Source organism: Gavialis gangeticus, unplaced genomic scaffold, assembly GCF_001723915.1.
Source record: "Gavialis gangeticus isolate Ggan-Ray unplaced genomic scaffold, GavGan_comp1, whole genome shotgun sequence".
NCBI classification, from domain to species: Eukaryota; Metazoa; Chordata; order Crocodylia; family Gavialidae; genus Gavialis; species Gavialis gangeticus.
Genome location: NW_017729024.1, coordinates 110,716,542 through 110,728,666, shown reverse-complemented (window position 1 = coordinate 110,728,666; position 12,125 = coordinate 110,716,542). Strand labels below are relative to the sequence as shown.

Genomic DNA, 12,125 nt, shown 5'->3' with positions numbered 1-12,125 from the left:
CTGGCTTGCATCCATAGATGCTTCTCAAGCAAATCCCAGGATGTCCTTCTCCCCCTGTTTCTCGGCCTTGGTGAGGCCGCAGCTGGAGTACTGCGTCCTGTTTTGGGCACCACAATTCAAAAAGGGTGTGGAGAAGCCTGAGAGAGTCCAGAGAAGAGCCACCCGTGTGATCAGAGGTCAGGAAAGCAGACCTTACGATGATAGGCTGAGAGCCATGGGGCTCTTTAGCCTGGGAAAGCACAGGCTCAGGGGTGATCTGATGGCCACCTATAAGTTTATCAGGGGTGACCACCAGGATCTGGGGGAATGTTTGTTCACCAGTGCGCCCCAAGGGATGATGAGGTCAAACGGTCATAAACTACTACAAGACTGTTTCAGGCTGGACATAAGGAAGAATTTCTTTACTGTCCGAGTCCCCAAGGTCTGGAAAAGCCTGCCATCGGAGGTGGTTCAAGCACCTACATTGAACACCTTCAAGAGCAAATTGGATGCTTATCTTGCTGGGATCCTATGACCCCAGCTGACTTCCTGCCCTTTGGGCGGGGGCTGGACTCAATGATCTTCCAAGGTCCCTTCCAGCCCTAGTGTCATTGAAATCTATGAAATCTATGAAATGCAATATCTGTCCCTGGCCCCTTGCTGGTTTAAGTTAAATCAGAGTCCCCCAGCATCCCAGCATGCTCTCTGGACTGGGTGGGGCTCTCTGCTCCATAGCAGAGCTGGCCCCTCCCCTTTGCTGCCTGGCCAGAGCTCTGGCAGAGACTTGCAGGTACAGCAGGGACTGCTGGCTTCCACATGCCCCCCTTCCCCTTACAACTTGCTGCTTAAGCAGGGACCCCTTCCTCCTCTCTGCCACAGCACAAACCACAGCCAGCATGTGGTATGCTAGGTAAGGCTGTATAAGGCTCCAGCAGAGACTGCAAACACAGCAGGGTCTGCCTGGCTTCCCCTGCCCTACCCACCACCCCCACCCCACTGCTGCTCAAGCTGGAAATCCCTCCTTCTCACCCTCCCATCTCCCACAACACAGACCCCAGCCACATGGACCCTAGGTATGTGGTATGCTAGCTAATCCTGACAGGTGTCTGTGTGTCTCTCTCTCCAGTGTCACTGGGGCAGACAGACAGAACAGTGACTGCATAGGGCTCTTTGGAGCTAATCAACAGGTCATCCAGTAAGCCATCCAGTAAGCCTTTAAAAAGTCTGAAGTAATGGAGAGAGGCTAATTGGGTGATAAAGACTGCTATCACTATCAGCTGCCAGCTGGCTTGCTTGCCTGTCAGTTTGCTGCAGACAGTGTGACAAAGCAGGAAGGGAGATTGAAAAGCTCTGTATCATCAACAGATGCATACACTGCACACCCCACCCCCCTTGCTGCAAAGTACTAGCCCACAGCTGAGGGCTGGCAACACTCCCGCCCCTTGAGCAGCCAACAGGGAAAAGCCTAGGACCATGCAGAAGGACGTCCCTAATGGAAAGTCCTTCCAGAGCCTGGTCATGCCCCCCTCAGCTCAGCTCCCTACAGAAGGGAAGGGAGGGCTACTCTAGTGCCCCCTGACTTCTAGCCTGGGCCACTGCAGGCATGTGCCTGACTTCCCTCAGTCCAGAGAGAATGTCTGCCTGGTTTCAAGCCAGTTCAGCCTAGCCAGATTAGACTAACCTGCAAAGATTGAATCAAATCAGGCACAGGCTTGTTGAATGTCTGTCTCTAGCCTGAAGGAAGAGGTAGTGGGGTTAGATATATAGGTATTCAGGAAGGTCCTGTGAATGCTTGTTCCTCAGTGGCTCTGAGAAAATTGGCTCTAACTTAGTGTCTGGCAGTCATCAGGGTAGAAAGGCTTTATGTCCCGAAGAGCTGCTCCAGAAAAGAAGGATTCACCAGAGTATAGAAGTGTCCTGGCCCCTCCCTTATTTTTTCTGGATAAACCAGGTGGCAGGCAGGGAGGAGCCATCAGCAGATCTCTGAGCCCACAGACAGAACCTTCATGTTGGAGAATCCTCTGCTAGCTAGTCTTAACTACATCTGCAATTCCTTTGATCCACTGTAGAGATACAAAGAAAGCCATGATGGACATGGTACCTCCAACACAATCAATCCACAAGTATGACTTTTTCTCTCTTTGCCCCTGCAGCCTCCATAGGCTACTACAAACATTAGCCTTCAAAGTTTTGGTTCAATTCAGATAAGCATCTCCTGGAAAATTACTTGTGACCAAGTTAGAAATACCATGAGACAGAGTTTTAATTTTAGTAGTTTGCTACTTCTGCTTCCAGTCAAACACTAGGAAACAGATTTTTGTCTCTGCATATTGTCACCACAGCTTTCCTCTTAAATTCAGGCAGTGGATTTTTCTAGGCTTATTAATAAGAGAAAGATGATACATGGAATTTATTTTATTGTCTCATGTGAGTAATTTAAAAAAAATCCTTTTCCATATTTACCATCTGTTAGTAATTTGGTCGTTGAGCAGCAGAACAAATAACACTGCATGCAATGAGCTTATTGTATGTGATGATTTTTTCTTAATTGCTCCCCATGTAGCAACTGCGTGACTAAAATGTAAAAGTGCTTTACCCTGCTATACATTCCCTTAGGGATATTGGCTATTCTCATTGTAAAGAAACAAGCAGCTGGTAGACTACACACTGGTTCCTTGCAGAAAGTTCTGAAAGACTGGCGGCTGTGGAACCCACATACTGGTATAACTCCACCATCATGGGCAGGTGCTACTGAATTTCTGAGCAAATGCTTTGTTCCAGGAATATAATCCTCAACAAACCAGTACCTTTTAATGAAAAGCTAAACCCTGCTCACAAAAGCTATGAAATGTTATGCTTTTCAGTTACTATTGTATGCTTTTAAACAACAGTTCTTTTCAACAAAACTCTTTCAGATTCTGAGGCATGCACATGCACACACACACATTCTCACATGCATATACAAGCGAAGAAAGAAGAGAGTAGTAAAATACTGATCCCAAATACCTGTGGAGTTAGTTTCCCAACCCTCTGTGTTATTGGCTCATTAATCACAACTTCCACTTTGCAGGCATCTTTCACTCTGGGGATAGAAAACTGCAGGTCATCTTTTGACAGAAAGACAGACTGTCCCTTCATCACTTTTACCCCACGGTTGACACTGATAAAGGAGGAACAGACGCATCTCAGGATAACAGTGAGCAGTGGAAACAGCCAGCTGTTCTCAAGGGGCTTCATACTATGATGAGAAATCCACTCCCTTCAACTAGTACAAAAGTCCTTAACAAAAGAGGTCTTCTCTTCTTCCTCCAGCAGATTTTCACCATATAGTCAAGGCACCGGGCTTTAGTCGCAGGCAACCACTAGAGTATGTTTTCTATGAAATGTGCCCCTTCAATTGAAATTTGGACAAGTGTGCCTTTCAAAGTGCCCTTGGGTTTTAAAAAAACTCCTTGATCAATCCTGACAAAATGATGAATGCTCTCTTGTAGCGCTTTAAAAGTTTGCAAGTCCTGCAGGGAGAAAGAGAAAGCAAAAAAATTGATATAAGGCACCAAGTATCTATTGAAAAGAACAGCGAGGAGATCTTTCAATGGTTCCATAATTACAGTTCATTTCAAACAGTAAACTAACTAGACTTCTACATAAAGTTAAGTGCAGTTATGGTTAGAAAATTGACTATTTAAAAATGGCACCTTCTCATTCAACAGATCTGATCCTTGTATGGTATCCAAGTTGTGCCCAACACATGTACATTTACATATTTATATGTATGCATTTTGGCCACCTGAAGAAAGAGGGATCCTACCAGCCTTCATGTCCTATAAAGCTGGCAGACTTCTCTAGGAAGAATTGTGACCATGACTCCCTCCCTTCGTTCTCCAGCTCTCTGGAGGAGGGCTTGGTCTACCTTTCAGCCACTCAAAGGAAGGGAAAGGACCTGGGCAGCTTGCAGCCCCTGCAAGGCCAGCAAGCCTTCATGGGTGGAGGCCATCAAAGAGTGATTCTTAAGGGCACCACTTGGCACTGCCCTTTGGCATGGGCAGATCCAAAATGTCAGTGATGGGGTGCAGACACACCCGCTTTGCCTGTGTGGTACACACTCAATGAGAGAGCTTACTGTGCTTGTGCCACAAGGCTAAAGAGGATGTGGAAGCAACTCCTTGCAATGATCCTGGCATAGCTCCAACTGGGAGCACCACATGTGCCATGACCTCACTGATCAATACAGGGTCTGCTTAAAACCCTTCTTGTGCACAGCTCTGGATCACAGAGTGTGAACACCACTGCTGTTCACCCTTCCCTCCCCATTCCTCCTTCCCCATTTGATGAATTCAGCAGCAGAGAAGAAGAGACAAGTAGCATTAGTGCTCAGCCCCTGGACTATGGACCTATGTGGAAGCAGGGACTGAGCATCACTTTTAGCTGCTTGAAAGCAGGAACTGCACTGACATGCTGGAAAGCTCAGAGGTCTCATTCCATGTGAGGTAGCACAGCCAAAGCAAGGGGTGCAACTGTACCACTGTAACCCCTCTGAATTCACCCTGCCCTTTGGTGGTGATCAAGGTGAAGATGGAGGGTCTTTTTTTCTCTTTTACTCCTTTGTTAGGGTTCGTTGGTATTTGTGTTGCATTTGTCAGGGGGAATGGAATAAATTAAGTGCATTTTCTGGGGAGTTCAGTGACAGTCATAGCCCCTCTATAAGAGAAGAGGGGACTTGGAGGGGATGTTGGGGAAGGGTGGGGAGGTTCTTCTCTTGGAGTGAAGCAGGGTGGTGAGAAGAGGTGGGTGGGGAATGAGAGGTTGGAAAAGGTTCCTATATCTCAGTGTGATTGGTGGTTGGAACTGGCGACAGGGTTTGCTTGGATAAAGATTTCAGCTGGTATGTGGTGGTTGGGGAAAAATGAGAAGTTGGAGTTCTTGGGTTTTGGGGTGTTGTCTGGGGAATCTGGTCTGTAAGTTGTTTATTATAAGCCACTCTGAGCCTTTTGGAAAGGGTGGGATATAAATCTAAAAACATAAATAAAAATACACATACATACATACATAGACACACACACACACACACCCATATTATATATGGGTGTGTGTTTGTGTGTGCATGTGTGTGTGCGTATGAATATACATATACAAACAGATCTACAGACAGAATCTTGAATCTGTACAGTATTTTATACTGGTTAGCACAGGAAGCCAACATAGCTATGATAGACTGAGCTGGATTCTATTCTAATTACAGATACTCCTCACTTAACAGCATCCCGGTTAACATTGTTTCATTATTACTTCGCTGATCTATTAGAGAACATACTCATTTAAAGTCACGCAATGTTTGGTAAAACGTTGTTTGGCCGCCACCTGCTAGTAGGTAACTACTGTGACACAACTGGATACGCCTAACATCGTTTCGCTTAAACATGCATTTTTCAAGAATGTAACTATGATGTTAAGTGAGGATTAGCTGTAGTGTATCAAAGAGGCAATATCCAAATATGTTCCAAATGCAGACATAAATGCAGTTCTCCTGATTGAATGAATCTGGATGGAGGGAAAAGCAGCAGCTGGCTGCTTGTTAAATCACAAGTATAAGTATATGGTAGAATGTTGAAATTGTTGGTGCTTCTCTCTTCAGAAGAAAATAAGGGATTGTGGGAATCATTCTCTACCAATGGAAAAAGAAAATATCTGTATAGAAAGTGAATTATTATCAAATTCTAAAATGGAAACAAACACAGAAAAATAATCAATTAAAAAAGTCTCCTAAACTGTCTCTTAGTTAGGCTTAGCCTTCAATGTTGTGAGGTGGATCAACTGAGTTCCAGGTAGTTTATACTACTTGTAGTTACACTGAATGACATCTTTAGAAGCAAAGATTTCTAAAAGCTCTTATATACTCTGAGGAAAGCACAGTCCTCCTGGGGCTGCCTCATCTCCTTAACACAAGATCAAAAGTTTAAACTTCCCAAACTAATGAATAATATGTCACAAAAATCAGAATATAGCATTGTTTCAATTAAATATCATAAACTCTTAAGCCAGAAAAGCTGCTGACTCCAAGGGGCACACCTTTATTTTTATGAGAAATTCTGAATATTCTCACTCCTTGTATATACAGAATGTCAGCACCAATTAAAATATGATCATTAGCAATGGTCTAACCTGGAAAAAAACAAAAGCCAGTACTGTATGCTTCTTATTTTTTTCTTTGATGGCAGTAGTCAAGTCCTTTCTAATGTTTCCCAGCAGCTTAGCTGCCTCTTATTCCCTACAATTGTACATTCTTATCAGTCTGGTTTTACATTTCACTGAGCAGCCAAAAGCTATGTTAGGAAACTGTTAAATGTTTTTCATTTCCTATAATAACAAAAGACAGAGCCACTCACTCTGGCCCAGGATGCATAAGTCTGTGCCTAACTGTAAGCATCTGAGTAATCCCTTTGGAGACAATGGAACTACACATGTGCTGAAAGTCAAACATGTACTTACAAGGTCTCTCCACATGAAAAGACCAAAGACAATTTACTGTTTCCTAGCTCTTTAATTGCAATCCTAGAGATGTAAAACTTTGCTCTAAAAGTATAGACATGTATCTGTCTATTTCAATAAAACAAAACTAGGATGGAACTGATTAAGAATCAGGAGTCCTGTAATCTTGCAAGATGGAGCAAACTGCTTCTTATTATATGTATTGGTCAATAAACCTCCCACTCCTTGGCTTTGGGTTCATCTTCATCTACTGCAAGAATTAAAATCAGTAACCACACACTTAAGATTTCACTCCTGTTCAACAACCTGATGATGTATAATGCCTCTCCCCAAAACTCCCTACCTCAGGCTCTTTACTTCTGGGAAGATGTTTGGACTGAAAATTAACTGAAATGAAGGGTGCCATGGCATCCAGCCTGCAGACCTCCCCACAGGTCAGGAAAGTTAGCAGCAGGGGAGCAGTACCAATTAATACTGCCACCCCCCTCACCTCCTCCTGTGAAATTCCCAAGCCCCATGCTGCCAGATTAGGATCAGGTCACATTCCCCACCTTGCACAGCCAGGGGAAGGCTAGGCCATGCTCCTCTCCTCCTCCACCCCTTGTAGGGCTGGGTTGGGCCCAGCAATGCCTTCCCCATATGTGGCTAGACCTCACCTCTCTGCAGCAGGATTGGGCTCCATCATGCCCACCCTGCGTGCTGGATGGGGCCCACCCATTGGATTCAGCCCACAGACAGACTGAGCACTGCCCATCTGGCCTGAGGGTCAAAAAGGTTGAACACTACTGAATTTAATAAATCAACAGCCAGCCCCAAGGAAACTTTCTGTACATAATGCTAGGCAGACATCAACGATTGCCTGAAGTTCTGTTTCTGAGTGAGCACACACTACAGAATCATCAGTGTACTGGAGCTCACTGATTGAGGCCAGGGTAGTGTTCGTTTTGGCTTGGCATCAGCTGAGGTTAAATAGCTTACCATCCATTCGGTAGTTTAGTTCCACTCTGGCTGGAAGCCTGTTAGTGTTCAGATGTAGCATCATGGCAAGAAATATTAATAAGAGTGTTGGAGCAATGCGGCAGACTTGCTTAACTTCCATTTTAACCTCAAAGGGATCTGTAATAGATCCATTGCTGAGAGCCACCTCACTCATGCCATCATAGAGCAGACAGAGAATGCTGATGAATTTCAGTGGGCATCCATTCTTCAGAAGGCTCCTCCTACAACACTTTCTGGCTGACTGAGTCAAAAGCTTTCATGAGGTCAAAGAAGGCCAAGTAGAGAGGCTTGTGTTGTTCATGCAGTTGGAGACCTGTGAAGATCATGTCAGTTGTGCCGCTTGATGCCCTAAACCCACACAGATTCTGGCAGGAGCTCTTCAGCAGGTGGAAGGAGACAGATCAGAAGGGTTATCACAATGATCTTTCCTGTGGTAGACAGCAAGATGATCCCTCCGTAATTTTTAGTTGGATTTCTCGCTTTTCTTGAAGATTGTCACAGTCATGGCCCTCCTGAGGTTATCTGGGATTTCCTCATCATTCCAGATCCTTAAGATGAGGGCATGGAACAGTAATGTGAGCTCCCCTCCTCCATACTTAAAGATTTTTGTGGGGTTCTACCCCAAAATCCTTGTCATTCTTTATCTGCTTGATAGCTTTCTTCACCTCATCAAGGGTTGGAAGATCATCTCTGACTGGGTGTTCCAGGATGAAGTTGAGAGCACTCTCATCAACAACAGAATCACAACTGAGAAGGTCTTCAAAATGCTCCTCCCAATGGGCATCAATGGCTCCCCTTTACTTAATAAGGTCTCCTCCATCCGTATGCCTTAAGGGGGCTGGTTCCTGATTGCTTGGACCATAGATGGCTTTGGTGGCACTAAAGAAACTGCATATTGTTGATGTCAGCAAATTGTTGAATCTCCTTAGCCTTGTCTTCCCACCATTTGTTCTTCATATTGCAGGTCCTCCTTTGGACCTCTGGCTTGGCTTGTTGGAAATTCAATTTCTTTTGCTCAAGTCATTCTCATCAAGCCAGTCTTGTTGTTTCCTGGTAGAGAATCCAAGTGTCTGTTCACAGGTGCTGATGACAGTGGCTGTGGGGGCACCTCAAATGCTGCTGACATTCTCCCATTATTGCTGAATGGAATTCATCAGTTTTTGTTGAGGCACTGGTGGAAGAGGTTTCACTTGCTTGGGTCCTTCAGTTTTGATCTTCTGTCAGCGTTGCTTCTTCTGCAGCCATCGTTTAGGAGTCAGTCTGAGTGATATAACCGAGCAGGTGAGTCATTAATTAGTTCAGCAATTATCATATCCAAGCATAGTTTAGGTGATGCAGACATTTTTGTAATCCTGGGCATGAACGATGACATAGACAACCAGGTGCCAATGCTTAGATCATGGGTGTTGCCATGATGTCTTGTGTTTGTTTTTTCTGGTGGAATAGCGTTGGTGATGGTGAATCCCTGTTCCACACATTTGGTCAAGAGGAGGATGTCATCGGAGTTGATCTTTCCTACTCCTTCCTTGCTGATGGTTCCATTCCAGAGGTTAGAGTCCTTTCCAACTCTGGCATTGAAATCACTAAGAAGAATAAGTCTGTATCACCCTGGAATATCAGAAATGACTTGGTCAAGGTTGGCATAGAATTCCTCCTTGTTTTCACTGGCAACATTGATTCAGGGCATATACACAGATGACAGTGGTATATTGGCTCCCAGTATATGCACCCTCATATAGGTAAGCTTGCATATATATAGGTGTTATTCTTCATCTCTTCCTTTTTGCTGCATCCTATCATTACAGCAGAATTCAGCACCACATAACTCTGAGACATACTATTAACAGCCATGCACTTGATAAATCGTTCTTCCTAATCTTGTCTCCTTTAAACACTCTGCACTGCTACACAGTCTGTAGCAGTGGTTTTCAAACTTTTTAGAGCCAAGGCACACCTTGTTACAATCAAGGCATCTCTTGGAAGATGCCAGCTCTTAGCTTTCACTTGTTTTTCCTTAAAGAAAAATACTAGAGCAGTTCCTCACTTGCAAAGAACTCAGAAAGACCACAACAGGTCAGAATATTTTGACACTATGGATTCCTATTTCAAATTGCTGGGTTTATCTTGTGAATCATGTGTAGCTGTTTGCATATCCAGCAGTATTAATATTGTGAACGCCCTTAAAAGGAATGTCATGGCACCCCAGAATGTTGCAACAGCCTGGTTGAGAATCACTGGTCTAAAGTTTGGCTGTGGACTTCTACTTAGTGGAGTAACAGAGTAGCTAGTGTGTAAGTAAACCCCTCTCCTTGACTGGATCAAATCAGACTGCTCATCTGCATGTAATAGTTATATTCAGCTAACCTTTCATGAAGATACTTCTGAAGAGGTCCTTTGTTTCATGGAAAGTGAGAAATTTGGTTAGCTCACTAGAAAAAATGGTTTATGTTAAAGCCCTGGCTGGAATAATCTAGTTGGGGATGGTCCTACTTTGAACAGGGCATTGGACTAGATGACTCCTGAAGTCCCTTCCAACCCTAATTTTCTATGATTTTATGATTTTATGTTGCTGCCTAAAGTTTTTAATCAATACACAGTATAGTTGAAATGAGGTAAGGGTAGGAATGACAAGGGCCTGTTTAAATGGGAAAGCTACTGTGGAATAAGTTACCTCCTGGCCCATGGAGCTGTGGCACCTGATTCACCAGGCTCCCCATGGGTCAAAACATTTAGCAGGAAGGGGGGGTGGCAGTGTTAATTGCTGCTCTCTTGCTGCCAAATTTCTGGACCTCTGGGGAGCCCGGTGTGCTAGATTGGATGTTCAGGGCTGAGACAGTGCAGGGTATGCTCCAGATGCTGACTCCATGAGGGATCTAGTTTGTGGACCAGCTCCATGCCACTTGTCAGGCCCACAGGGCTAAAAGGGGAGCACTACTGAGTTAGGGTATGAATTTGAAGTGCAATGGCTAGGCCCCCTGTGGCAACTTAGAGTGCTGTTTGTGATTTATTCATTTCCAAGTGTACTGAAAAAGAAACTCAAAATGACATGTTAAAGGCTAGTGTGACATGGGAAGCTAGTGTGGAATAGGTATAGTGCAATAGCTATATTCAGGGTTATTTCCTCTTGTAGACAAGCCCAAAGTCAAACTTTCCATAATGGCACAGAAAAATACATTATAGAATTCCTCTGCCTTTTTTTTAAACCTTAATTCCCAATAGTGCTGAAACAATTGTGTCTCTCTTTTCTAAGAAGAATTTTAATCACACCCACCATTGAATCACTCTAATTCAACGTCATTAGAAGGCCACTGGAATGTAAAAAAATATCTTTGAAATCTTTAGAAGAAAATAGATTTTACATATGTGGACTTAAACTTTGGGAAAATTAAAATCAAACATGATGGCCATAAATGTGAAGGGTTTTATATTCAAGGTAAAATCCAAACAGATATATAATGAAGATTTATGAATGGCCAAAAAAGAGCCAGTTAAATTTATTCATTAAGCCATTAAATAAATAGACTAAAACCACTGCTACACTTCCAGCTTTCTTGTGCTGAAGCACATAAATACATCATCTTATTCAGAATCCCATTATATTATCTAACCAACAGCTGTTAATATATCCTTTCAAAGCTCTAGGATATCATGAATTATATGATGGCATGTGAGCAAAGAATTTAAGTTATTGATCAAGAGTTTATATATATTTTCTGGCGCATTGCCCATCAAGAATGATGGGGCGGGTGGGGACAGAGTGAGGGGAAAGTTTGCTAACCCTAAAGCTAACCTGCCACACCGCTCCGTCCCTTCTGACCGCACTGTCATGATGGTGTTCTGCCACGTGGCCACTGCCACCTCCTGTCTGTAACGCTCCTGGAGCACTCTGGTTATTTCAGTAACCAATCAGAGTGCTCCAAGACCATTACGGACAGAAAGACAGACAGACAGACTAAGCCCTTTATTGTATGTATCTAGTGTGTGTATGTGTGCGTGTATTTCTTTTTAAGGAAAGGTCCACATATCATCGTATTTAGTCATGGGAACACAGCTAGCAATGCTGATGACGTATCTCATTTCCTGAATTCTCATTTACAATTCTTAAATATAATGTTTCCAAACACACATGAGAAAGAGCAGCACAAGACTAAAATATAAAACTTTAATGAATATAATCATTGTGAACAGACACTGTCCCATGTTAGAAAAGTGAACAGAAATACAGAAATACATAACTTTGTAATCTGGTATATGTTCTGAAAAAATACCTCCCAATTGTACTTGCAGTGTCTTTTGCCAGTTACACTCCCTTTCCAAAGAAAGCAGCTAATTGATCAACCCCATTCTGCAACCTCTTAATAGGATGATTCATTGAAGACTGGGGTTGTAGAAGAAAGCACTAAATTAAACAACATAGGTAGTCAATGGACATACTAGTTGTTGAAGCTTGGTAAGTGACACTAGTTTCCCTAAAATGTCAGCTCATTCCAGCATCTAAATAGTGCCTAAATAATGATTGCAAAGACTTACTGAGGGTAGGAAGAGCAATTGACTGAGATTAGACTTTGGCTGGGGCATTAACAAAATGCCATGGGATAATTCAGTAATTCTCAACCACAGTCCCACTCATGGGTGACTGGTGCTTCCCAATACTGGGGGGG

General features: G+C 43.5%; 1 protein-coding gene across 2 annotated transcripts in view; it reads right to left on the bottom strand.

Moving 5' to 3' along the window:
- FREM1 (FRAS1 related extracellular matrix 1) overlaps nucleotides 1–12,125 on the bottom strand; it is a 163,917-nt gene that overhangs the window by 127,181 nt on the left and 24,611 nt on the right. For both annotated transcript variants that reach the window (XM_019517566.1, XM_019517564.1), the window contains exon 2: nucleotides 2,986–3,491. In XM_019517566.1, coding sequence (XP_019373111.1) covers nucleotides 2,986–3,216 — 231 coding nt within the window. In that variant the 5' untranslated portion in view covers nucleotides 3,217–3,491. The remainder of the gene's footprint in view (nucleotides 1–2,985; nucleotides 3,492–12,125) is intronic.